The sequence below is a fragment of the Ochotona curzoniae genome, unplaced genomic scaffold (assembly GCF_017591425.1).
Source record: "Ochotona curzoniae isolate NIBS_2020 unplaced genomic scaffold, NIBS_Ocur_1.0 patch86, whole genome shotgun sequence".
Classification (NCBI taxonomy): Eukaryota; Metazoa; Chordata; class Mammalia; order Lagomorpha; family Ochotonidae; genus Ochotona; species Ochotona curzoniae.
In genome coordinates, this window is record NW_024467068.1 from 5,245 (window position 1) to 31,027 (window position 25,783).

Below are 25,783 nucleotides of genomic sequence, written 5' to 3' on the forward strand. Positions count from 1 at the left end.
GTATTTATTTTTTAAGGTGTATTTATTTATTTGAAAGGCAGAGTTATTGAGAGTGACAGAGAATCTGTCTGTTGGTTCCATCCCCAAATAGCTGCAACAGTTGGAGCTGGCCAGGCTGAAGCCAGGAGCCTGGGACTCCCTCTAGTTCTCCCACGTGAGTGGCAAGGGCCTAAGCACTTGGACCATTTTTGCTGCCTTGCCAGGCACATTATCAGCATCTGGGGAGTGGAACAGCTGCAATTGGAATCTGCATTCCTTTTCAGACACTTAACCCGCTGTGCCACGTTGATGGGCTCTATAAAGAGAGCTGTGAGGGAGGCACAGGATGGGTTTGATCATGTAGAGGTAACAGATCATAGTTGCTGTGATGGAGCTTAAGGACTGGTTAGATATCACTCATGTGCTGTGATTCAGGGAGAAAGCTCAACTGATCTCAGATCCTGGGAGTGAGATGAGCAACATGATTCTTTGGGTTTAGTCAGGAACAGCTTCCTTACAGGACCTGAAAGTCCCATGAAGACCAGGGGGAGCAGCTGCAGCTTCCTGTCATTTTGGATGCTTTAGTCACAGCATCCTAGCCTTTTCATCATCTGAGAATTTAGCATTTACTTGCTGTGGCCAGACGCTCAGAGTGGAAGGTTAAACCCAGAGCAGGCCCTCTAGGGGCCCCAGTGCAGCGCAGGTGTATCATCCATGCTAAGGACCAAGGACCGCAGTGGCCACCAACCACTGTCATTTTGGGGGATCCCACTGTGTGCACTCAGATCAGTGTCACCATTCACCTAGAGGAGGTGTTCCTCATGAATGGGTGAAGCCAGGGTGGGGATGCAACACAGCCGTTCTGTGGCTTCCTCCATACTTCATTTTGTGCCTCCTGAGCCTTCCCTGCTCCCACTCAATTGCTTTTCTCATCGTGCTCTCAAAGGCAAGTGCTCCCTGGAGCTCTGTGTCCAGTGTGGTCCCCTTCTTTGTCCCTGGAGAGTCACTGGCTGCAGCCTTCACCTGGGTGGCTCTTTGCCAAGCCTGTATCCACCCTGTCTTCCAGGCTGTGGTTATATAACTGCCTTCTAGTTCATTGCATAGAAAATAGAGATTTCTGTTTTCATCCAATGCCTTACTCTTGTGATCTCTATTTCTGTAAATGGCACCGTTTTTCTCACAGCTCTCTGGTCTTAAAAGGCTTGGCATGATTTTGCTTTCTTTAAAACATTTTTTCATTCTAATTGCAGAGAAGTACATGATTTTTGTGAAAATTTTGAACAGTGAAATTCATTTCACATTAAGAAATGACATTTCTTAAGATTTTTTTGTTTGAAAGAGTGACAGAGATCTTCCATCTGTTGATTCACTTCCCAGATGTCCACAGTAGCCAGGCCCGGACAAGGTACAACCAGGAACTCCATCTGGGTCTCCCACTTGGGTAACGGGGACCTGAGTACTTTGGCCATCATCTGTTGTCTGCCAGGCACATGAGGAGGGAGCTGGATCACAAACATGATCCCAAATCTCCCAATATAGAATGTGGGATCCCAAGCAGCAGGTTCACCTACCCTGCCACAATTCCTACACCAAGAAATATATATATGTATATATATGATTCATTTATTTCCATTAGAAAGGCAGCTTTAAAAGAACGCAAGACAGAGAAAGATCTTCCATCTGCTGGGTTAGTCTCCAATTGGCCACAAAGGCCAGAGCTGAACCAATCAGGAGCCAAGAGCTTCTTCCGGGTCTCCTCCTTAGATGCAGGATTCCAAGGCTTTGGGCCATCCTCTACTGCTTTTCCAGCCATAAACAGGGAGCTAGATGGGAACTGGAGTGGCAGGATATAAACTGATGCCCAGAGGGGATGTCAGTACATGGAGGTGGAGGATCTGCAAGTTGTAACATGCCAAACCCCAACGTATAACATTTGAGAAAAAGATTTCAAATCTGCTAGTTCATTCTCTTCAAACATCTGTGATGGTTGGGGCTCTGCCAGGCCAAAGCTGGGAGCAAGAACCCATTCCAATTCTTTAATGCCGAGAGACTTTCTACTTGAGCCATCACTCCTGCCTTCAAGATCTGCAATACTAAGAAATTGGATTCAAGAGGTGGATCCAGGTACTTTAATGTGGGATATGGATATACTAACCTGCCTTTTAACTGCTGGGCCAAATGACTGCCATAGGAGGTATCTTACATCATGACTCAGTATGTGCATGTGTGTACCTGAAGCAACACTTCTATAAATCTTCTAGATGTGATACATCCTGATATTCCCTAGTCTAGTCCATTAAAAATCAGTTTCTGCGGAGATTGTGCAATGGTTCAGTTGGCTTATCTTCAGCCTGCAAACACTGGCATCCCATATGAGCATCGACTGTGTCCATATGTGTCCTGACTGCTTCACTTCCTATCCACCTCCCTGCTTGTGGCATGGGAGAGCAGTACAGGATGGTTACAAAGTCTTGGGACCTTCACTTATGTGGGAGACTCAGAAGAGGCTTCTGCTTCCTGGCTTTGGATTGACTCAATTCTGAATGTTGCAGCTATTTGAGGAGTAAGCCAGTGACTGGAAATCTTTGTGTCTCTTTTCTCTGTAAAAATCTGCGTTTCCAATAAAAACAAGTCTTAAAAATTAAAACTGATTGCAACCTATTAAAATTGCTTTCACAGCCCACTAATAGGTTTGAGCCCATGGCTGTAATAGATATTCTTTAATTCTGACTTGTATAGTATTATAACCATATAAACTTTTTTTTGGAGAGTAAGATAACGGCAGAAAAATGGAAAGAGCTTTCAGCTGTTGGACCAAAGCCTGGAGTTGGGGAGGAATCCAGGTCACCATGTGTATGGCAGGAACCCAGCTACTCGAAACATCACTGCTGATTTCCAGAGTCTGAGGCAGGAAGTGAGGCAAGAGCCAAAGCAAGGGGCTGAGCCCAGGTCCTGGCTGTGGGGAGTTAGCCACCCGTGTTGGAGGATCTTTCACTGTATTACTGTGTTTCAAGCAGTTTTTAAGATTTATTTTCATTGGAAAGTCAAGATTTACATAGAGGAGAGACAAGGGAAGATCTTCTGTCTGCTGGTTCACTCCCCAAGAGCTGAGCTGATCCAAAACCAGGAGCCAGGAACTTCTTCCCAGTCACCCACACTTTGGTGCAGGGTCCCAAGGCGCTAGGCCATTTTCCATTGTGTTCCCAGGCCACAAGCAGGGAACTGGTTAGAAAGTGGAGCAGCTGGGAAAGCAACCAGTATCCATGTGGGATCCAGGCACAAGCAAGGTGAAGAGTTCACCACTAGGCTATTGCACCAGGCCCTCAAACAATTTTTAACTGCCAGGCCTTTTATGCTCCCTAAACCATACTTTTTTGCCATTCTCTGCATTTCTTTTCCCATTTGTTATGTTTTCTGAGTTTTTGTATTCTTTCAATTTTTTTTAAAAAAGAGTAACGGGGAAGAGAACCTTTCCAACCACTGGTTTACTCCCCAGATGGCTCTAATGGTTGGGGCTGAGGCAGGTTGAAGACGAGCTGAAAGGGCACCTCCTATGGACTATCAGCATCCCACACAGCAGCTTAATTTGCTAAACCACAATCCAAGCCCATTTTACATATTTTTATTCATTATGTCATAATGAAGGGGATTTAAAGCCCAGAGGGTTTTTTTTTGTTTTTTTGTTTTTTTTTTTAAGATTTATTTTATTTGGAAAGGCAGATTTTAGAGCAAGAAGAAGAGACAGAGAAAGATCTTTGGCTAACTCCCCAAATAGCCACAATGGAGCTAAGCTGATCTGAATCCTACGGCTAGGAGGTTCTTCCATGCCTCCCACGTGGATGCAGGTTCCCAAGGCTTTGGGCCAGGCTGTTTTCCCAAGCCACAGCAGGGAGCTGGATGGGAAGTGGGGCAGCCGGGACACATACTGGGTTCCATATAGGATACTGGTTCTCGCAGGTGGAGGATTAGCCAGTTAAGCCACTACACCAGTCCCGAAAACGCAAAGATGTTTTTAAAAAATAAACAATTTTATACTGGTCAGAGTGAGGCTGGACAATTACAGGAAATACATGGATCTATTTTCTAGCTCACCAGCATTCCGCAGCTGCAGGTGTAACCAGGTATTCCCAAGCTGATACAACAGCCTGGTGTGTCTCCTAACCTTGAAGCTTTTTTAAACTTCTGCCTGCCTGAGACAGGAAACACTAGTTTCACCTGTAGCCCCTCAGGAACCTGCAGCTCCCGGTGGACTTAACCACCGTGATCTGGGGCTGTCTACACAGTTTCGGCACATTTCTGCCACTGTTAGCTGCTTTGCAGTTTCTAAATCCTTTTGGGTCCTCCGGGAGCTCGTGAAGGGGCAAGGAAGGAGGTCAGCTGTGCCGAGCTCGCCACAAACCTTGGATGATGCAGCGTTTACAGTGACTCCAGCTACCTGGCAAGTCCAGCCCCCGCGACTGGCGAAAGGCCCTGGGCGACCCACTGATGGTCTGCAGGACCCAGGCTCCAGCTCCGGGTCCTCACACAGAGGCGAGCCTCACGTTCCTGGCTTCTCCGGGCGGCCTGAGCAGGTCCCACCCCGCGCCTGCTGCACCCTCCACCGGCCCCAGCCCCACCCGGGCGCCGCGGCCCTCCGCAGCCGCACGATGTCCTCCCGCCGCCGGGGGCGCTGTGGGCCGCACAGGGACCCCTGCAGATGCGGTGGTGGCCGCCCAGCGCCTGCGGGGAGCTGCTGGCCAGGCCCGGGGAGGCCCTGCCCGCGACCGCGACGCTGCCATGGGTAAGGGGAGCGGGCCAGGGACGGAACCCCGGCCCTACGTCCCGGGCTGCAGAGCGCCTGGTCTAAGGGGTAGCTGGGAAGCCGAGCACTGAGGCCGCCAACTCCTCGTCGGGGCCCGAATCTGGGGTGGGCGGGGGCAGCCCGGGACTCGGGGGCTCCCAGGGTCGCCATGGCAACGCACCCCCCTCGTTTTCCTTCCCGTCCCCGCCTCCACCCTGGGGCCCAGTGGCTGAGGACTTGGGGTCCGCCGGCTTCGTGGGAGTGGGCCGGCCTGGGCGTCTCCGGGTGGAAGAACACTCGAAGACAAGCCATGACTTTCCAGGTTTGGGGGTGGCGGAGGGAAGACGCAGCTCAGGCCTCAGCCTGGGCTGCCGACGCCGAGGGCGGCAGAGGGGGAGCGATGCCGTGCAGGACGCTGGGTGAGCCTGCCGTAGGGTCGTGGGGGAGGCTGCAGGCCTTTGGGTGGCCTTGGGGTAGGGGCAGGAAGACCGGGGGCTGCAGCCCCGGGCTTGCCTGGTCCTTTGCGGCGTCTGGGCGCACCTGCGGCCCGGCTGGGGCGTGGCCCCTCGGCGGGTGCCCTGCTGCGGCTACTTTCCAGCAAGCCGCAAAGCCGCCCTTTGTATAGCGGTCGCGTGGCGCTTTGCTGTGCTGATGGACACTGATCAGAAAAATGACAATGGCCATGAATCATGAGACATCAGGTCGCTTCGCTCCCTAGAATAAAGGGGGAGCCATAGCACCGTAGTGGGTAGCGACATTTCCCACCGCCTGCTGGGTCCTCACAGGTGCAGCCACGCTCTGCCCAGGATTCTGTGGCCGATTTCACGCCCGACTGAATTCAGAATTAGAGTACTAAATCCTTGTAAACTCTGGGGTTTGTGTCCGGTGGCAGGGGCAGAGGGGAGAGATATGGAAACCTTGCCTAGTTGGATCTGTGAATTTGTCAAGAGATTATGCGATGTTATACTTGGTGCTTTCTGCATCTCAGGTTTTATTTTTAATCTTCTCTAGTGTTTATTTTCCTCTGCTTGGAGAAAGATCTTGTATCTGCTTGTTTATTCCCCAAATGCCTGCAAGAGCCGAGAGCCCAGAACTCCTGCAGGGTCTTCCATGTTGGTGGCAGAGACTCAAGCACTTGGGTCAAAATCTGCCTTCTAGCATGCTTTAGCAGGAAGCTGGATGAGAACTGTGGCTTACTCCACTACGCCACAGTGCCTGCCCTCACTCAGTTTTGTCATCGCTTTCCGCTGTCATCTGGTAATGCTTGCCAGGCAGCATCTGAATGTCTAAGTAACCTGAGAATAAAATTTGTTGGAAAGAAAGTATTTTCATAAACTGACAATAGTAATCAAAAATAAGGGTTTTTCTTGAAGTGCTTCTGTTAACTTGGTAGCACACTGTGTGGAAAAGCAGAGCACTTTAGATGTCATGTAATACAGGTAGCTAGTGCTGTGGCTCCACAGGCTAATCCTCCACCTTCAAGTGCCCGCATCCCATATGAGTTCTGGTTCAAGTCCTGGCTGTTCCACTTCGCATCCAGCTCCCTGCCTGTGGCCTGGGAAAGCAGAAAAGGATGGCCCAAGAGTTTGGGACCCTGCATCCATGAGAGAGACTCAGAAGAATTTCCTGGGGGCAGCTCTGCTCAGCTGCGGTTGTTACAGCCATTTGGGGTGTGACACAGAGAATTTAAGATCTTTCTGTCTCTCCTCTCTGCACCTCAGACTATCAAATAAAAATAGATAAGTCTTAAAAAAAATCATGTTATGCAGAGTTACAGTGAGAATGACAAAGCAAGACAATTAAACTGGAAAATGGAGTCACTTCTATTTTTCTGGATTTCCTGGTGTATCTTACCTATTTTGTTTGTGATGGGTTGATATAAGAATCTTAGAATTGTAAGTGCTTTTTACTGTTAGTTGAAATTCTTCAGATAGTGCCTGCTATGCAGCTTTCACACGAGACCCTTTGACCTGTTGTCTGTGACCTCCAAAGAAAATTATTTTTCAGTCTTTGTGGAATGAAAACACAGGACAGTACAAATTTGCAGGGCTCAAGCATCACTTGGAAACCTTGGTGCTGCGGGCAGGGTAGTCTTTCTCCGATATGTGTGAGAGAATCATGAAGAAAAGTTATCTAGGAGTGTGTTTTTATTCAAACTGTTCAGGTCCCACAGCCTCCAGAAGAAGCAAGCCGCTGTCGGTTTCACTGGGGAAGGGGGCGTTAGGCTGTTTCTCGTTGCCTTGCCGATGCTGTTGGACTGCCTTCTTGTGTTTTCAGCTACGAGAGACCCCACAGCTGTGGAGAGAGCCAACTTGTTGAACATGGCTAAGCTGAGCATCAAAGGCCTCATTGAATCTGCCCTGAGCTTCGGCCGCACTCTGGATTCTGACTACCCGCCCCTGCAGCAGTTCTTCGTTGTTATGGAACACTGCCTGAAACACGGGCTTAAAGGTACCTCCAGACCGAGCAAAAACAGTGATCGCAGAGCCCTCCACCCTGCCATCTTTCCCAGTCCACAAGCAGGAAGCTGGATCTGATATAGCTGGGGCACAAATCAGTACTCACATGGGATGCCGGCATCACAGGCAGATGCTTAGTCTATTATGCCTCAATGCTGGCCCTTACCCTTTTCACCTTAAATAGCCTTGAAAATGTAGAATTTGGGGTTTTTTTTGGTCATAATTACTGTTATATGAAATTTTAAAATACTGAGTAGGTTATTTGGGGAAAAAACATCTTACTACTTTGTTTTCTGATAGGTAGTCTTTAGAAAATGATTAGTTGTTAACATTTTATGGAAACCATATTTGATTGTTGTTTTATCATACATACACTGAACTGGTTTTGATGTTTTGGGACAATTATAGAGGTATTTGTAAAAATTTTAAGATTTAGGGCCCAGGGCCTAATGTGGTAGCCTAGTTGCTTACGTCCTTACCTTGCATGCACCAGGATCCCATATGGGTACCAGTTTCGTGTTCCAGCGGTGCTGGTTCCCATCCAACTTCCTGCTTGTTGCCTGGGAGGGCAGTAGAGGATAGCCCAAGGCCTTGGGACCCTGCACCTGTGTAGGAGACTTGGAGGAGGCTCTTGGCCCCTGGCTTTAGATTGGTTAGCTCTAGCTGTGGTGGCCACTTGGGAAGTGAATCAGTGGCTGGAAGATCTTCCTCTCTGTTTCTCCTCCTCTCTGTGTATCTGCCTTCCCAATAAAATAAAATAAATCTTAAAAAAAAGGAGTGATCCAGATATATTTCTTTTTTTTGTTTTCTTTTTGTTTTCTTCCAGATATATTTCTGATGTAGGAGAAAAAAAAACCCTGGTAGGATGGGTATCGGGCTCATGATGGGGCTGCACAGTGATTAAAAGAAAGATCTCTAATTGGATGCTGGACGAAACATGTTGAAACTAGATATTTAAGAAGTCACTACAGTTTGACATTGTGTGCATTGTATTTTCTATACTTTTTTTTTCAGTAAGAAAATCATTTTTGAGTTATAACAAAACCATCTGGGGCCCTTTGGAGCTAGTGGAGAAGCTATATCCAGAGGCCGAAGAAATAGGAGCCAGTGTTCGGGATCTACCTGGCCTGAAGTAAGCAAGTCTGTTCCTGCGTACCCCTGACCCCGGGCGCCGGCGCACCCCTGACCCCGGGCGCCGGCGCACCCCTGACCCCGGGCGCCGGCGTACCCCTGACCCCGGGCGCCGGCGTACCCCTGACCCCGGGCGCCGGCGTACCCCTGACCCCGGGCGCCGGCGCGCCCCTGACCCCGAGCGCCGGCGTACCTCTGACCCCGGGCGGGAGAGCTGCTGTGCTCACGCGTCATTCTTGCTCCCCATCTCTCAGTAGCATGCCCCCTCCTCTCTTCTGTTGATAAAATTCTGTGCGTTCGTTATGGTTCAGCTCCGGTTCTATTTCCTTTATGAAGTGTCTCTTGACCCCTTGAATAATAAGTAACTGCTTTTTTTTTTTAAGGCTCTTATCATAATATTTCCTACTTTATCACTCACTTCAGTTCTGCCCTGTATTGTAGGCAATTACATGTCTCTTTTAGATAGAGTGTAACAATTAAACACCTGTGTTTTTGAAGTGCAGAGCCAGTTGGCCCCTTGGGTAGGAATAACACATGCTGAAGATTGAACTGGGCTCGGTTCAGGGCACAGACCCAGGGGATGGCAGTTCTTAGATAAGTCATTTATGGATCATGGAACTCAGGCATGTTATTTTTGTGTGTCTAAAAATTGGGACCATCACATCTCCTGTTTGTTTTATCCAACAAATATATGTGTAATGTCCTAAAAACTTGAGTATTATAGTTAAGAACTCATGAATATTGAAATTGCTTTGTGTGCATAAAGTGTTAAGGCCAGCTTATTTGGGGTGTAGTTAAAATGTAAGTGCTACCATTAGATTATCTTCATTCTTGTGAATGACTTGATTTTATGCTTAGCAATTTCTGATAGGTAATTTTGCTTTCTCTTAGATAGCTTTACACTTTAGAGTTCTATATTTTATAGGGAATAAGATAGTGTTTTCTTGCTGTTATTGCAGTATTCAGATATAAGTTGAACTTCTGTGAGTGATAAATGACTGCTGTTTATAATGAGACACTTTTTGGGAGCTGGCCTAGTGGAGTAGCAGGTTAAGGCGCCATTTGTGATACCAGCATCCTATATGGGCACTGCTTTGTATCCTGGCTGTTCCATTAGTAGTTCAACTCCCTGCTAATGGCCTGGGAGAAGCAGAAGACGCCCAAAGAGCATGGGTTCCTGTACCTCTGTGTGAGTGCATGCATGCGTTGTGTGTGTGTATTCATGTGCCACACTGCCAGCCCCTAAATAATTTTTGTAAAAATTTGCATTAGGGGCCTGGTGGATATCCTGACTGCTGGATTTCCTGTCTACCTGCCCCAGCCCTGACTCTTACTGCAGTTTGAGGGTGAACCAATAGATGGAAGATACTTCTCTTGTCTCTCCACCCTCTCATTTTTCCTCTCCCACCTCTGTCAGTCTGGATTTCAAATTGAAAGGCGAACATTTTTTTTTAAAAGATGTGTTTATTTATTTGAAATCCAGATACAGAGAGGGAGGGATTCCATTTGCTGGTACACACACCCCCAAATGGCTACAGCAGGGAGGCAGCAGGAGATTAATCCGGGTCTCCCATGGGTATAGGGACAAGGACTTGGGCCATCCTCCACTGCCTTGCCCAGGTTGTTAGCAGGGACCTGGACCAGAAGTGGAGCACCCAGGACAGTGATGCCATGTGGAGTGCCAGTGTTGGTGTCACAGCCAGCGGCAGCTTACTTGCTACACTACAATGATGCTGGCCCCTGAAGAAATCTTTAAATCACAAATTTGTACTACCTCCCAGGAATTTGTTTACATGCTTGAAAAATTACTTTAAAATTATAAAATTGGAAACAGAACCCTAAGAGAACACGTGTCTTTGTGAACGTGGAGCCCAGCAGCAGCAGAGCATGCAGTGTGTGTTCTCTGGGCCAGAGCTGTCGTTCTGAGCAGTTGTTTGTTTCTAGGACCCCACTGGGTCGTGCAAGAGCATGGCTGCGGTTAGCCCTCATGCAGAAAAAGATGGCTGACTACCTGCGCTGCTTAATTATCCAGAGGGATCTCTTCAGGTGAGTAGCAGTAAATCAGGCTTATTTTCATTTGTTATTTCAACCCCATCCTGTTTTTCAAAAATGTTTAAGATGCAGTACAAAAGGCTATATAAATTAAAATAATATTGGCATATAGTTAAAAAGAGGAGTTAAATGAGAAAGAAGAACACATGGTAGGGGATAACATGGATCAGGAACTAAACTAAAGTAAGAATATGGTAAGCTAATTTGCCGATAAGGAGAAATCTGCATATATTCCTAAGTTCACTTCATTCTGAATTATACTTGATTTTAGAGCTAAAACGTTATATGCAGTTGAATTTCTTTTCACATCTTAAATTTTCAAATTTTGTCTTCAATTGTACTGTGGGCCCAATTTTTCTTTTTGAAGATGTAATCGTTTATTTGAGAGACAGGTTAGAGGGGACGAAGAGGTCTTCAGCCCGTTCATTCACTCCATAAATGGCCACAGTGACCCAAGCTGTGCTGACCAAAAACTAGGAGCCAAGAGCTTCATCTGACCTCCCATGTGGGAGCAGAGGCCCAAGCACCCTGGCCATCTTCCACTGCTTTTCCAAGTACGTTAGCAGGGAGCAGGATAGGAATTGGAGCATCTGGGACTGGAACCAGTGCCCCAGTGTGATGCCAGTGCCACAGGTGGCAGCTTTACCCGCTGTGCCACGGTGTCAGATGGAGCCAATTTAAACAGAAAGCCATGTGTTTAGGATGTACTTTGAATGAGTAGACCTGTGGCTGCCCTGCATTTATCCTTTTTGATGATGTGAAAAATTTGGTCCTGTTTTGGTTTTTACTTATGGCTCTGTTTTTACATCTTAGTTTTCCCATTTCTTAAATTCTAGTGACTGTCCTTGCTAGTGTTCTGAAGGTCAATTAAAATGATAATTAATAGTTGGAATTCTTAATTCTTAGACTGTCCTATTTCTTTCACAAGTCTCCGGTTTTAAATGTATATGTGCATATATAATATATATATTTTCTCTTTTGCTTCAAATTCAGATACAGAGAGAGAAGGAGAGACAGAGAGAGAAACTCCACTGGCTCACTCCCCAAATGACTGCAACAGCCATGCTGGGCCGGCCCGAAGCTTGGGGCTGGGAACTTCTGGATCTCACATGGGTGCCAGGACCCAAGGCCTTCGGCCACCCTCCACTGCTTTCCTAGGTTACCAGCAGGGAGCTAGGTTGGAAATAAGACAGATGGACTCAAAGTAGCACCCTTAAGGGATGTTGGTGCCATAGGTAAAGGATTAGTTTGCTATGGCACCCCACTGGACTCGCTTTTATATTTCTAAACAACAACAAAAGCAAATTCCTCTTGAGAATAATAATAAATAATTCCTAACAGGTTAATCCTCTGCCTGCAAGCATCAGTATCCCGTCTAGGCGCCTGTTTGTGTCCCGGCTGCTCCACTTGCGATCCGCTCCCCGCATATGACCTGAGAAAACATCTCAAGTGAACAAAGCTCACGTTTCACAATGCAGATTTAGGAACACAGTAGTATTTCCCACACTGACTGCCTTCCTCCTGTCCTCCAAATTCCCCATCCTTCCTCTGTCTGCCTTCCTTCTTTTTTTCTTTTTGAATTTTTGCAAGGCATTTTGTTTGTTTGCTTCTCAGTCACAAACTTAACACTCCATTAGGTAAAGAATTCAATAGTTGGAAAGTAGGAACAAGCCCCTGGTGTTCCTAAGAGTATACAAAACTGTAAACAGTAACCAGTTCTCAAATTGTTAATCTTCCTGTAGATTACGTTTTTTTAAACTGTTTTATCAGTTATCATCAATTAGAGAAAACATAATATTTATCTTTTTGCGACTGACTTATTTCACTAAGCATAAGGTTTCTGGTTGTGCCCATTTCATTGCAAAAGACAGTTTTTTGCGCCCAGCACAGGAGCCTAGCCACTAAAGTCGTCGCATTGCATGCACTGGGATTCCATATGGGTACTGGTTCATATCCCAGCTTCTTCACTTCCCATCCAGCTCCCTTTATATGGTCTGGGAAAGCAGCTGTCTGAGGACAGCCCAAAGCCTTAGGACCCTGCACTCACATGGGAGACCTGCAGGAGGCTCCGGGTTCCTGGTTTCAGATTGGCTCAGCTCTGGCCATTGTGGCTGCTTGGGGAGTGAATTATCAGGTAGAAGATCTTCCTCTCTGTCTGTCCTCCTCTCTGTATATCTGACTTTACAATAAAAATAAAAATAAATCTTTAGAAAAACAATTATATGGGTCCGGCGCAATGGCACAGTGGTTAAGGTCCTCACCTTGCACGCCTGGGATCCCATATGGGTGCCAGTTCTAATCCTGGCCGCGCCGTTTCCCATCCAGCTCTCTACCTATGGCCCGGGAAAGCAGTCGAGGATGGCCCAAGTCTTTGGGACCCTGCACCCACGTGGGAGACCTGGAAGAGGCTCCTGGCTTCGGATTGGCTCAGCTCCAGCCGTTGCGGCCGCCTGGGGAGTGAACCATAGGACAGAAGATCTTCCTCTCTGTCTCTCCTCCTCTCTGTATATCTGCCTTTCCAATAAAGATAAAATCAAATTAAAAAAAAAAAAAGAAAAACAATTATATGGCTGAGTACATACCTTATTTTATGAGTCTTTTTGGACATTTCATAGAATATAGATACTCATAAGTATCTTTATCTTTTTTTCTTTCTTATATTTTTAATTTTTTTGTATTTTTTATTGTTTCATAAATGTCTTTAAATGAGCCTTTTTTTCAAGATTTATTTATTTTTATTAAAAAGACAGAGAAGAGATAGAAAGAAAGAGCTTCCGTCCACAGGTTCACTCCCCAAGTGACTGCAATGGCTGGAACTGAGCCAATCTGAAGTTAGGAGCCTAGAGCTTCTTCCGGGTCTCAACTGTGGGTGTAGGTTCCCAAGGCTTTAGACCATCCTTGACTGCTTTCCCAGGCCAGAAATAGGAAGCTGGATGGAAATGGAGCATCTGGGAAATGAACCAGTGCCCATATGGGATCCTTAGGAATGCAAGGCAAGGACTTCAGCCACTAGGTTACCGTGCTAGGCTGTGAACCATCTTTTTTTTTTAATTATCTTTTTTTTTTTTAAAGATTTATTTATTTATTGGAAAGTCAGATATACAGAGAGGAGGAGAGACAGAGAGGAAGATCTTCCGTCCGATGATTCACTCCCCAAGTGAGCACAACGGCTGATGCTATACGGATCCAAAGCCAGGATCCAGGAACTTCTTCCGAGCATCCCACACACTTGCAGGGTCCCAAAGCTTTGGGCCGTCCTCAACTGCTTTCCCAGGCCACAAGCAGGGAGCTGGATGGGAAGTGGAGCAGCTGGGATTAAAACTGGCGCCCATATGGAATCTTGACGCGTTCAAGGCGAGGACTTTAGCCACTAAGCCACGTTGCCAGGACCTGTGATCCATCTTTTAAGAACATTTATAATATGCCAATCAAATACATTGACTTGCACATGAGCTTTGAAATGTTTCATTTTTATATTCCATATTAGTTTTTATCCTAATAGTCTTAATGAATGTTAGAATTGAAAATTTATTAAGAATTCAAATATGGGCCCAACATAGTGGCCCAGTGGCTAAATCTTTGCCTTGCATGTACCAGGATCAAATATGGGTGCTGATTCATGTCCCAGGTGCTTGTTTCCTATCCAGCTCCCTGCTTATGACCTGGGAAAGGAATGGCAGAAGAAGCCTTGGGACCTGCACTTGTTGGGGAGACCGGGAAGAAGCTCCTGGCTCCTGGCTTCAGATTGGTTCAGCTCTGGCTGTTTTGGTCACTTGGGAACATTTTTCTCTCTCTCTTCTTTATAAATCTGCCTTTTCAATAAAAATAAATAAATATATACATTTTTAAAAAGTCCTACCAGGATTTTTTGTAAGAGTTAGATTAGGATGGTAAATTGCTAATTTTGTGGAATTTTTCTAAGTCAGTTTTGTAATCTGATGCTTTTTCTTCTTTGGGTTTTGGCAGTGAGTTCTATGAGTATCATGCACTGATGATGGAGGAAGAAGGAGCAGTAATTGTCGGGCTGCTGGTTGGCCTGAACGTGATAGACGCTAACCTGTGTGTCAAGGGAGAGGACTTAGACTCACAGGTAAGTGGGAACGGTGACTGCTGGGAGCCTTGGCTTTTGGTTTGCAGTTTCCTGCTCGATTCAGATGCCGTTCTCAACAGTGCTGTGGAACACGAATGGCCACCTAAGAATGAAATTTCACTGATGTGTTTAAGGTACTTTAATCTGTGTTACTTCTTCCTTTTAAATAAGAATAACTTTGTTTGCTTCAGGTTGGAGTGATTGATTTTTCCATGTACCTAAAGAATGAAGACGATATTGGAAATAAAGAAAGGTATTTATTTTTTTTTTCTTTTTAAAATTTATTTTTTGGGGGCCTGGCGCAGTGGTCTAGCAGCTAAAGTCCTTGCCTCGAACGTACCGGGATCCCGTATGGGCACGGGTTCTAATTCCAGCAGCTTTCACTTCGCATCCAGCTCCCTGCTTATGGCCTGGGAAAGCAGTCAAGGACGGCCTAAATTCTTGGGGCCCTACACCCACGTGGGAAACCCGGAAGAAGCTTCTGGCTCCTGGCTTTGGATCTGCTCAGTTCCAGCCGTTGCACTCACTTGGGGAGTGAATTAACGTACGGAAGATCTTCCTCTGTGTCTTTCCTCCTCTCTGCATATCTGTCTTTCAAATAAAAAAGAATAAAATCTTAAAAAAAAAAAACCCAGTTGTTACATGAACATTAAAAATAAATAAATAAAGTTTATTTTTTTGAAAGTTAATGCTACGGAGAGAGAGTTTCCATTTTCTGGTTCACTCCTCTACTGGCCACAATGACCAGGGATGGGCAGGGCCAAAGCTGGGAGCCTGGAGCTTCTTCGGATCTCCCACAAGGATGCAAGGGCCAAGGAATCAGGCCAGCCTCTGCTACTTTCCCATGTGCATTAACATGGAGCTAAATCAAAGTGGAGCATCAGAACTTGAACCAGTGCTCATATGGAATACTCACACTGCAGGTGGTATCTTAATGTGCTATGGCACAGTGCTATCCCTGGTACATTTTTTCTCATAAGTTATTCTGCATGTATTTTTTATGAGAATATAAAAAATATTTTAAAATGTATTTTTAAAATAAAAACGGAAACAAAAACTACATAACGGGTAAATGAATCTTTTGGTTATATTTTTTAGATTTATTTATTTTATTGGAAAGTCAGATTTACAGAGAGAAAGATCTTCCATCTGCTGGTTCACTCCTCAAGTGGCCACAATGGCCAGAGCTGAACCGATCCAAAACCAGAATCCAGGAGCTTCTCCCCAGGTCTCCCACGCAGATGCTGGGTCCCAAGGCTTTGGGCCGTCCTCGACTGCTTTCCCAGGCCACAAGCAGAGAGCTGAATGGGAAGTGGAGCAGCCGGGACACACCAGTGTTTATATGGCGTCCTCATGGTACATGCAAGACAATGACTTTAGCTACTAGGCTACTGCACTGAGCCCATTCTTTTTTTTTCTCCTCTGTTTCCTACTTTCAGTTTTAGTTTTAATTTTAATCTTAATTTATTTTTTTTACAACCTTTCTAAAGTAAATTCAAAAAAATGACTTAAAAGAAAAGGTGTTTAGGATAAAGTAGGACTTTTGATCAGATCTTATTTAGAGTCATTTTAATAGTGTAATTTAGTCATCATGTTTTGTGATACAAGGGATGAATTTTTTTATTTAAGGCTTTTAAGTGCTGATTTAGTTTGGAGCTTAATTATTTTCAAGTACATGAATTAGGGGCAGCACTGTGGCATTGCAGGCAAAGCCTTGGAGGTGCCAGTTCTTGTCTTGGCTGCCTTCCCTCTGACGGGGGTGATGGCCTTGTGTCCGAGCCCTGTTCTCAGGCGAGACATCAGCGTAAGGCTCCCGGCTCCTAGATTTCACCTGGCCCACTACCGACTGTGGCAGCCATTTGGGGAATGAACAGCAGATGGAAACATCTCTTTCTTTGTCTCTCCCTCTCTCTTTGTAACCTTTTCAAAATAATCTTCAAAATAAAATGTAACTGTGTTAAATTTAAAATGAGCCAGTGATTTATTCAATAAAAGTTGGAGCTGGCACAGTTTACTGCTTGCCAAGTTCCTACAAAGATTCTTGAATTTAGTTTGAAAAACAAGGAAGTGCTGCTTCATAATTTTTACTTGTTTCTTTGCAACTAATAGATAACTTTATAACTGGCTACTTTTTCCCTCCCCATAGGAATGTGCAAATTGCTGCCATTTTAGATCAAAAGAATTATGTTGAAGAATTAAATAGACAACTAAAGTAAGTATCATGGATACTTATTGTGTTTATGTTTTTTTTTAAACTTTTCTTTTAAGGTCAGCTTGACCCAGTCTGTTCTTCCAAGCATCTTTGAGAAGTGATTGGGAGTCTAGATCCTGAAAATTAAGAATAGAGAGACTTACTGCTGATAGTTCATTTCCAGCAGGATGTGACTCAGATTTTTTTGTTAAGATTCATTTATTTTTATTGCAAAGTCAGATATACAGAGAAGAGGAGAGACAGAGAGGAAGATCTTCCATCTGTTGCTTACTCACTAAGTGATCACAACAGCAGGAGCTGAGCCAATCTGAAGCCAGGAGCCAGAAGCTTCTTCCAGATCTCCCATGAGGGCACAGGGTCCCAAGGCTTTGGGTCCTCCTTGACTGCTTTCCCAGGCCACAAGCAGGGAGCTGGATGGGAAGCGGGGCTGCCAGGATTAGAACTGGTGCCCATATGGGATCCCAGCGTGTTCAAGGCAAGCACTTCAGCTGCTAGACCAAGCTGCTGGGCCCCAGATAAATAAAATCTTTAAATCATTTTCTTACTTCAAAGGGTCTCCTCTGTAACTGTGGCCTTGTCACCAGTAGTGGTAGTTTCTACGTTGTCTGATCTTTGAAGCCATTAATGACTGCCCTGGCTGAGAAAATGTCCAAGATTTTCAGACTAGTTTAGGACAGGCATTTGGCACAGTCAAGGCAACACTCGGGGCACACGTCTCCCCTGTCGGAGTGCCTACTCTGCCCTGGATTCCCATACCAGCACCCCTTGCCCTGGGAAGCAGCCACGGGATGCCTCTAGTACCTGGGGCCCTGCCATTCTCATGGGAGACATTCATTTCAATAATGTTTTATATAACCCAATATACCCTGAGTATTATGTCAATATAGTAAAAAAAATTTGATTTTTGACATTTTACATTCCTTTTTATGACAATTACTTCAAAATCTCAATCATTTACATTTATATCACATTCCAAGTCATGTTAGGCATGATTTACAATCTTGGTAGCCACATGTGAGTCATAGCAGCCATACTTTGAGCATAGAGATAGCAAGGCAGGATAGCAAGGACCCACATCTGCTCTCTGTATGGGATGTGGGCATCGCAGCAGCAGCTTACCTACGTGCCACAATGGCTGTGCCCCTTGATGTACAGTTTAGTAAATTCCAGCATAGTATCCATTCATGTTCTACTTAACAATGCAAAAAACAAGTGTGTTCATTTGGTATAACATAGTTTCTGTCTATATGCTTAAAAGAGAGAGTGTTAACAGAAAGGTGATCGGGTATCTCATATTCATATTTTTCAAATCATGGGCGAGTTGAACAATCTCCAAGGTGTGGAAATAGAAGGGGAAAATAGACTCAATCTTGAACTGCACATTGTTGGATATATGCTTGATTAAAGCTATGTAATTATAAAGTGAGTGTGTGAAGTTCAACTTTCAAAAATGATTTAAAGTAGAATTTTAACAATATTTAGGAATCTTTGTGTGAAATTTCTGTATTCAAATCTAAGTTAAATGAAGCAAGAACTCTAAGGAGACCATACAAGTTAATGGTCAGCACCTAAAGGAAAATTCATTGACATATTGATTCTCCTGCTATAGTCTTCAGTGCTTTCCCAGCCGTGGCAGGTCACCAGGTTGGTGGAATTCCCCGCACTCAGAAGTGAGACCCAGGGATTAGTTTATGTTCATCAGCATCGTGAGCGCGAAGTAACGTAGGCTGTCTCGCTCTTGTCAGTTGCATTGATTTTGAATGAATTGTTTTCTCTGTTAATTTCAGCAGCACAGTCAGCAGCCTTCATTCCAGAGTTGACTCACTGGAAAAGTCAAATACGAAGCTGATTGAAGAGGTATTGTCGCCCAGTAATGGCTGTGTGTCTTCCATGGACCTACTGTTTGTGATCCTTGTCCATTTTCAGTAGAACCATGCTTGGGCTGTGCTTAGGATGTACGACTCAGATGCCCTTGATGGCTGTTGTTTTATTGAAACCAAACATGCTTTAGACAAACTTCCCTATATATTTTTTTAATTCTTTCTTTCTTTCTTTCTTTCTTTTTTTTTAAGATTTATTTATTTCTATTGCAAAGTCAGATATACAGAGAGGAAGGGAGACAGAGAGGAAGATCTTCCATCCATTGATTCACTCCCCAAGTGACTGCAATGGCTGGATCTGAGCCAATTTGAAGCCAGGAGCCAGGAGCTTCCTCTGGGTCTCCCATGCAGGTGCAGGGTCCCAAGGCTCTTGGCCATCCTCAACTGCATTCCCAGGCAATAAGCAGGGAGCTGGATGGGAACCTGGGTTGCCAGGATTAGAACTGGCACACATATGGGAACCTGGCGTGTTCAAGGCGAGGACTTAAGCTGGTAGCCCATGGCGCTAGGCCCTGTTTTTTTTAATCTTTTAAACAAGTCTTTATGGTGTTGTGGTATAATACACGATTCTTTGTTGGCTTATTCAGATACTTTGTGTTCAGGGCATACTGTAAATCAGACAAAACACATGTATTAAAAGCATAACAAATAAACATATAATGCTTCAACTACAAAAGAAAATAATTGGACCAGTACAAAAGTAATTGAGAATATGATTTGTTAACTGGTAATTTTGGGGTAATAAGGAATGCCTTTTTTCAATAAAAGTGGGAAATTTAGTAGCTAAATTATTTTCTCTCTTTTATGGTAGTGAACAATTGCCTGCAAAGCATGTATAAATAAGGCTGTCTCAAATCTTTTTTTTTTCTTGCCCCATTACATAATTTTTAGTTAGCAATTGCAAAGAATAACATCATTAAACTCCAAGAAGAGAATCATCAACTACGAAGTGAAAATAAGTTGATTTTAATGAAAACACAGCAGCATCTAGAGGTAAGTATAGATTGCTTTCTGTTGTATCAGAAATGATATGTTTTAGGGATGTTTTGCGTAGATAGTTATTTTTGTACTATATTCGTAATAAAAAATATTATGCTTTGGCCATCTTGGTGGGTGGAGCCCAGGTAGTCTGAGCTGCATAGAGGGTACCTTACTCTCCTGGCCATGTGACTGTGGCTGGGAGAGTCTGTGCCATGCCAGGCTGCCTACTGGGGACCCTAGCTCTTCATTTACTACTCCTGGGTCGGGGGAGGGTCCTGGGCTTGTTGGCAGCCAGCATACCAAGTGGAGCTGAGCTCTGCCCACTGGTGAGCTCTGGGGTTTTGGTGTTATCAATTACTGCCTATAGACATCCATGGATAAGGCCACTGTACATGTAGGTGAGGAATGAATCATGAGGGACACTCAATGACAAAGCTACTGTATTTGCAGGTAAGCGAGGGGACTGAGAACTGGTAGTTTTGAGCTGAGATATTTGAAGATTTGTATGGGTCAGACTGATTCACCAGCCCACATGGGAGTCCTCAGGTGGGCTTAGCCCAGAGCGTCGCTTACTGGCACATGCCACCCCACATGAAAGCTATGGCTGGGGTCCTGTCTAGCAGAGCTAGATCCCAGTACCTGACTGAGTGTTGGAACAGGGGACGGGTCACATTAGGCAGGGCCATGATACTAACCAGCACACGAGAGAACCAGGTCTGGTGGTAGAATCCACAGGGGATAAGTGGCCCAACCCTGTGGAAATACAAGTCCCACTGGTTAGCTCAAGAGTTGGGATGGTGATGGGCTGAACTAGGTGTGAACATGGAACCCGCCAACACTCACAGGTACTGGGGCTGAGAATAGGCTGGGCAGGTCCAAGCTACAACACTTGAATGTGCATCTTAAAACAGTGTGGGGCGGGGTGGCCTGCAAAATCCAGCAGGTCATACAAAGGCCAATATGGAGGCACAGGCTATGCTGGGCAAGAGCCTGGCACCTGCTGGTGCATGTTAAGATCTAGGTCTGGGAGTAGACTGAGTGGGGGAACCTGGGAAACTCCCCTACAGGGTAGTAGTGCCTACTGGTACACACATTGTCCAATACTAGGGGTCAGACAGGCTGGGCAAAGTAGCCCCATCCTTTGGCAAGTGTGTGGGTTGGTTTTGGAATGGGGAGGACCTTAGCCCAGTGGCAAATGCAGAAACCAGGCTGGAATGCAGGTTATACCAGGTCAGGGTGTCACACCTACTGGTTTAAATGAGCCAGGGATGGGAGCAGACTGAGCAGGGCCAGATTGCAGCACCCACCAGTGAGAGTTGGGACTGGGGCTGGCTGGGCCAGGCCAGGCTGTAGCATCTGAAGGCAAAGGCTAAGACGGATGAGGGGATATGCCAGGCTAGGTCAGAGCAACCACTGGCATGCACAAGATCTGTGGCTGGGAACAGGTCTGGTTGGGGAGCTAAGGGGATACCCTGGCCAGGGAGTGATTCCCATTGGTGAGCATGAGGGCCAGGGTGAGGGCTGTGGTCTGGTCTGGATATGGCTGCAGGGTACCTTGGCATGGGTGTGGGCTGGGTCTGGGGTGTGCCAGACTGGGTTAGACTCCAACACCCACTGGTGCTTGTGAGAACCAGGGAGGGTGTAGGACGGGCTAGGCTAGGTCTCTGCCCCTGCTGAGCCATGTGTAAGCTGTGTCTGGGTGTGGACCAGGCTTGGCTGGGATGTAATACCCAAGAACAAGAACCGAATGGGTAAGGGTTGGTCAAGAACAGCTACTGTTCCTGATCGGACAGGAGGTGGAGTAAGTAGGGGTGGACCATGGACCCACTGGTGTATGCGAGATCTGGCATTGGGAGAGATCCTGATGGAGGAGCTGTGGAACTCCTCTGTTGGGACATACTCCCTGCAGGTGAATGCAAGAACCAAGATGGGGAGCAGCCCAGACCAGGTCAGAGAAAGGTACCCAGAGCCATATATTTGGCATAGGTTGGGAGTGGGCCAGGCTGCATCCGTTCACATCACCCGCTGGAGAATCCAAGCATCAGAATGGAGTGTGGATTGGGCCAGTTCGGGACATAATTCCAGCCAGTCCACATTAGGGCCAGGACTGGGGTCTGGCTGGGCTGGCTGTGTTGTAACCTTCACCAGTGTGAGCTGGAATTGGGGGTGGGCCAGGCCCAGCCAGGCTATAGCACCCACTAGCAAATGCTGAGGTGGAGTATGCTGTGCCAGACTGGACCACAACACCCAACCAGCACATGTGATACTCAGGGGTGGGGATGGACCCTGTGGGGGGTGCTGTGGGGACACTACTCCCACTGGTAAGCATGAGAGCTGGGATGGGGGCAGACCAGGCCAAGCAGGCCATAGCATCTGATATTCAGGGGAAGGCAAGGCTGGGCTGACTGTACTTCCTGGTACATACATAAGCCAGAGTGAGTGTGGGTGGTTTGGCCTTTGCTGCAGCATCAGCTGGCAGATACAGGCAAGAGGGGCAAATTCTTGTCAGGTAGACAGATGATGGTACCTGCTGATACCAGTGTGGACTGGCTAGTCGGGCTGGTTGGGATGAATTGGGCTTCAGTGCCCATTGACATGTACAAGAGCTAAATGGGATAAGGGACAAGATGGGACCAGTCAACTGTACATACTGGCAAGCACAGAAACCAAGGTAGGGGGCAGGTCTGGAGGGGCTTATTGCTGGTCGCTCTGATTAGCCTATAGCTCCCACTGGTTTGTGTGAGGGCTGGGTATGTGGTGAACAGGATCGGGCTGGGCTACAATACCCTTTGGTTTTCATAAAACAAGGGACTAGAAACAGAACTGACCTAGCAATTCCAACCACTAGTGTGTGCTTAGGCTGATTTGGGTGCCAGACTGTGCCAGACCCTGTATTGTCAAATATACACAAGAATCAGGTCTGGAATGTTCTCAGATGAGATTTGTTTGTTGATTCCCTGCCAACTGAACTGGTGGATTTGGAACTCCAACCATGGAGAGAATTGCAGGTTCCATGGTCTGACTGTGGAGTGCATGTGTCAGAGCTGGGCCTCCTAAATGGCTCAGATGGAGCAGTGGACAGCATATCCAAATGTACATGGAAGATATGGCAGTACATTGGAGCCTCCAGAGGACACCTGGTACCATGGTAGAGGATGGAGGACAGAACAAATTGATCAACTACTCCAACCAAGCATTGGCAGTGAATATCAGGGCAGATGGAAACTATAAGTTGGACCATAGCAGCCAGTGGATTCTGGAGAGATCTCATCACAATTGGAGTGGTGGGATCGACAACAATTCAGGACTGTTGAACTATCAAAACCGCTTGGGAGGGCCCGGAGCGGTGGCGCAAGTGGTTAAAAGGTCCTCACCTTGCACGCCCGGGATCCCATATGGGCGCCGGTTCTAATCCCGGCAGCCCCGCTTTTCCAGCTGCCTGTGGCCTTTCCTTCCTGGCTTCGGATCGGCATAGTATCTTGCGCTCACTTGTGAGTCATCGTCTTTCTCTCTGGCTTTTCATTTTCAAAATTTCTGTTTTTCTTCCTGTTGTTGATCTTGTGTTGTGGCTTTTCATTTAAAGGAAGGTATGGTAGCTGTGTAATGGAGACTATCATATCCATATGTGAGGATGCAATGCGATATGCATCTCTACTTCCAGATCAAAGATGGACTACCAATAAACTGTTAATTATATCTTGACAATAGAATACTGGAGTCTCTGCCATTGTCCATGCCTGCAATGATAGACATAAGACTGTTTATGAAGAACTATACTATATTAATAATATAGAGGAACTCAGAAAAGGGGGAAAGGAATTTTGGGAAGGGGTAAGAAAAATCCCAGGGCTTATGGAAATGTTTCATAAAATGATAATAATAATAAAAGTTTAAAAAAAAAGGAAGAAAGGCCCGGCACGGTGGCGCAAGTGGTTAAGGTCCTCGCCTTGCACGCCCAGGATCCCATATGGGCGCCGGTTCTAATCCCAGCAGCCCCGCTTCCCATCCAGCTCCCTGCCTGTGGCCCGGGAAAGCAGTTGAGGACGGCCAAAGCTTTGGGACCCTGCACCCGCGTGGGAGACCTGGAAGAGGCTCCTGGCTTTGGATCAGCATAGTATCGGCCGTTGCGCTCACTTGGGGAGTAAATCATTGGACGGAAGATCTTCCTGTCTGTCTCTCCTCTCTGTATATCCACCTTTCAAGAAAAATAAATCTTTAGAAAAAAAAAAAGAAATGGCACACTGAGAGGTAATGCTTCATTTCTTAAATTGAGTAAAAGTTAAATGAGTATTGGCTGTATTATTATTATTTATGCATTACAAATATATTTCATATATAGTGATTATCCATATGACAGTTCTTTCTTTTTTTATGATTTATTTATTTTTATTACAAAGTCAGGTATACAGAGAGGAGGAGAGACAGAGAGGAAGATCTTCTGTCCAATGATTCACTCCCCAAGTGAGCGCAACGGCCGATGCCATGCCAATCCGAAGCCAGGATCCAGGAACCTCTTCTGGGTCTCCCACGCAGGTGCAGGGTCCCAAAGCATTGGGCCATCCTCGACTGCTTTCTTGGGCCACAAGCAGGGAGCTGGATGGGAAGTGAAGCTGCTGGGATTAGAACCGGCGCTCATATGGGATCCTGGTGCATTCCCAGGCAAGAACTTTAGCCACTAGGCCACGCCGCCAGGCCCCATATGACAGTTCTTAATGTAATTGTAAAAGAAGCAAAATATATTTGTGTAGCCAATCCATTTCTGTGAATCACTTTTTAATACAAGTAAAATAGATATCATGGGAAAAAAATGTTCTGCTTTTTTTCTAGGTAACAAAAGTGGATGTGGAAACTGAAGTTCAGACGTATAAGCATTCCCGGCAGGGGCTGGATGAAATGTACAATGAAGCCAGAAGACAGCTGCGGGATGAATCTCAATTACGGCAGGTTGGTTTCATGAGTTAAATAGCAAAACCTAGGAACAAATTATTCCCAATCACACACAATTGAATATCTCTGTTAGCTGCCAAACTCATGCCCTTAAGCCTCTCAAATTAAGTACCACCATATCATTTTCTGAAAAAGTTATTTATATGACACAGAGGGAGACAAGAGGGAGAAAGGGAAGGAGAGAGAGATGTTCCATCTGCTGGTTCACTGCCCAGATGGTCTCAGCCGCAGGGACTGGGGTCCAAAGGCAGGACCCCAGAATTCCAGCTGAATCTCCATTGTGGATAGCAAAGGACCAGGATGCTTGGACTGTTAGCTGCTGCTCGCAGATGCATTGACAGGGAGCTAGATTGGAAGTGAAGTGGTCAGGATGTGAACTGGCAATTTGATTTGGGATGCCAATATCACAGGGAACAGCTTAATGTGCCTGCCTGTATAACATATTTTTTTAATTGTTTCACTAAGATTTGTTTATTTCTTTTTTTTTCTTTTAAGATTTATTTATTTTTATTACAAAGTCAGATATACAGAGAGGAGGAGAGACAGAGAGGAAGATCTTCCGTCCGATGATTCACTCCCCAAGTGACTGCAACGGTCAGTGCTGTGCTGATCCGAAGCCGGGAACCAGGAACTTCCTCCAGGTCTCCCATGTGCGTGCAGGGTCCCAAGGCTTTGGGCCATCCTCGACTGCTCTCCCAGGCCATAGGGAGGGAGCTGAATGGGAAATGGAGCTGCTGGGATTAGAACTGGCGCCCATATGGGATCCTGGCGTGTTCAAGGCGAAGACTTTAGCTGCTAGGCCATGCTGTTGGGCCAAAAGGTTTCTTTATTTCAAACATCAGAATTACAGTAAGAGAATTCCTCTATCTGCTGACTTCCTCCCCCGAGGACCAGGAGCTTCATCCACGTCTCGCATGTGGTTGCATGGCCCAAGCATTTGGGCCATGCTTGGCTGCCTCCCTTGACCACTGGCAGTGCACTGGATCAGAAGTGGAGCAGCCAGTATATATCAGAATTTATATGAAATACTGACAGGTTGTGGCTTTACCTACTTAAGCCACAATGCTGGTCCCCATAGCAGTGTTTTTAAACTGTGGATAACAATCTATGGTTGTGATCGGGGCCCAGCAGCGTGGCCTAGCAGCTAAAGTCCTCGTCTTGAACACGCCAGGATCCCATATGGGTGCCGGTTATAATCCCAGCAGCTCCACTCCCCATTCAGCTCCCTGCTTGTGGCCTGGGAAAGCAGTCAAGGACGGCCCAAAGCCTTGG

The 25,783-nt window shown here is 46.1% G+C and overlaps 1 protein-coding gene across 3 annotated transcripts in view; it reads left to right on the top strand.

Moving 5' to 3' along the window:
* The first annotated feature begins 4,673 nt into the window (after nt 1–4,673).
* Nucleotides 4,674–25,783, top strand: part of LOC121168277 (RUN and FYVE domain-containing protein 2-like) — a 44,878-nt gene continuing 23,768 nt past the window's right edge. Inside the window, exons 1-10 of one of the 3 annotated variants that reach the window (XM_040998205.1) lie at nt 4,692–4,759; nt 7,037–7,210; nt 8,233–8,350; nt 10,294–10,395; nt 14,368–14,491; nt 14,683–14,744; nt 16,638–16,703; nt 18,491–18,560; nt 19,475–19,576; nt 24,392–24,508. In XM_040998205.1, the coding sequence (XP_040854139.1) occupies nt 4,756–4,759; nt 7,037–7,210; nt 8,233–8,350; nt 10,294–10,395; nt 14,368–14,491; nt 14,683–14,744; nt 16,638–16,703; nt 18,491–18,560; nt 19,475–19,576; nt 24,392–24,508 (939 nt within the window). In that variant the 5' untranslated portion in view covers nt 4,692–4,755. Of the gene's footprint in view, nt 4,760–4,876; nt 5,179–7,036; nt 7,211–8,232; nt 8,351–10,293; nt 10,396–14,367; nt 14,492–14,682; nt 14,745–16,637; nt 16,704–18,490; nt 18,561–19,474; nt 19,577–24,391; nt 24,509–25,783 lie in introns of those variants that run through there. The other 2 variants (XM_040998204.1, XM_040998206.1) reach the window with 2 other exon arrangements.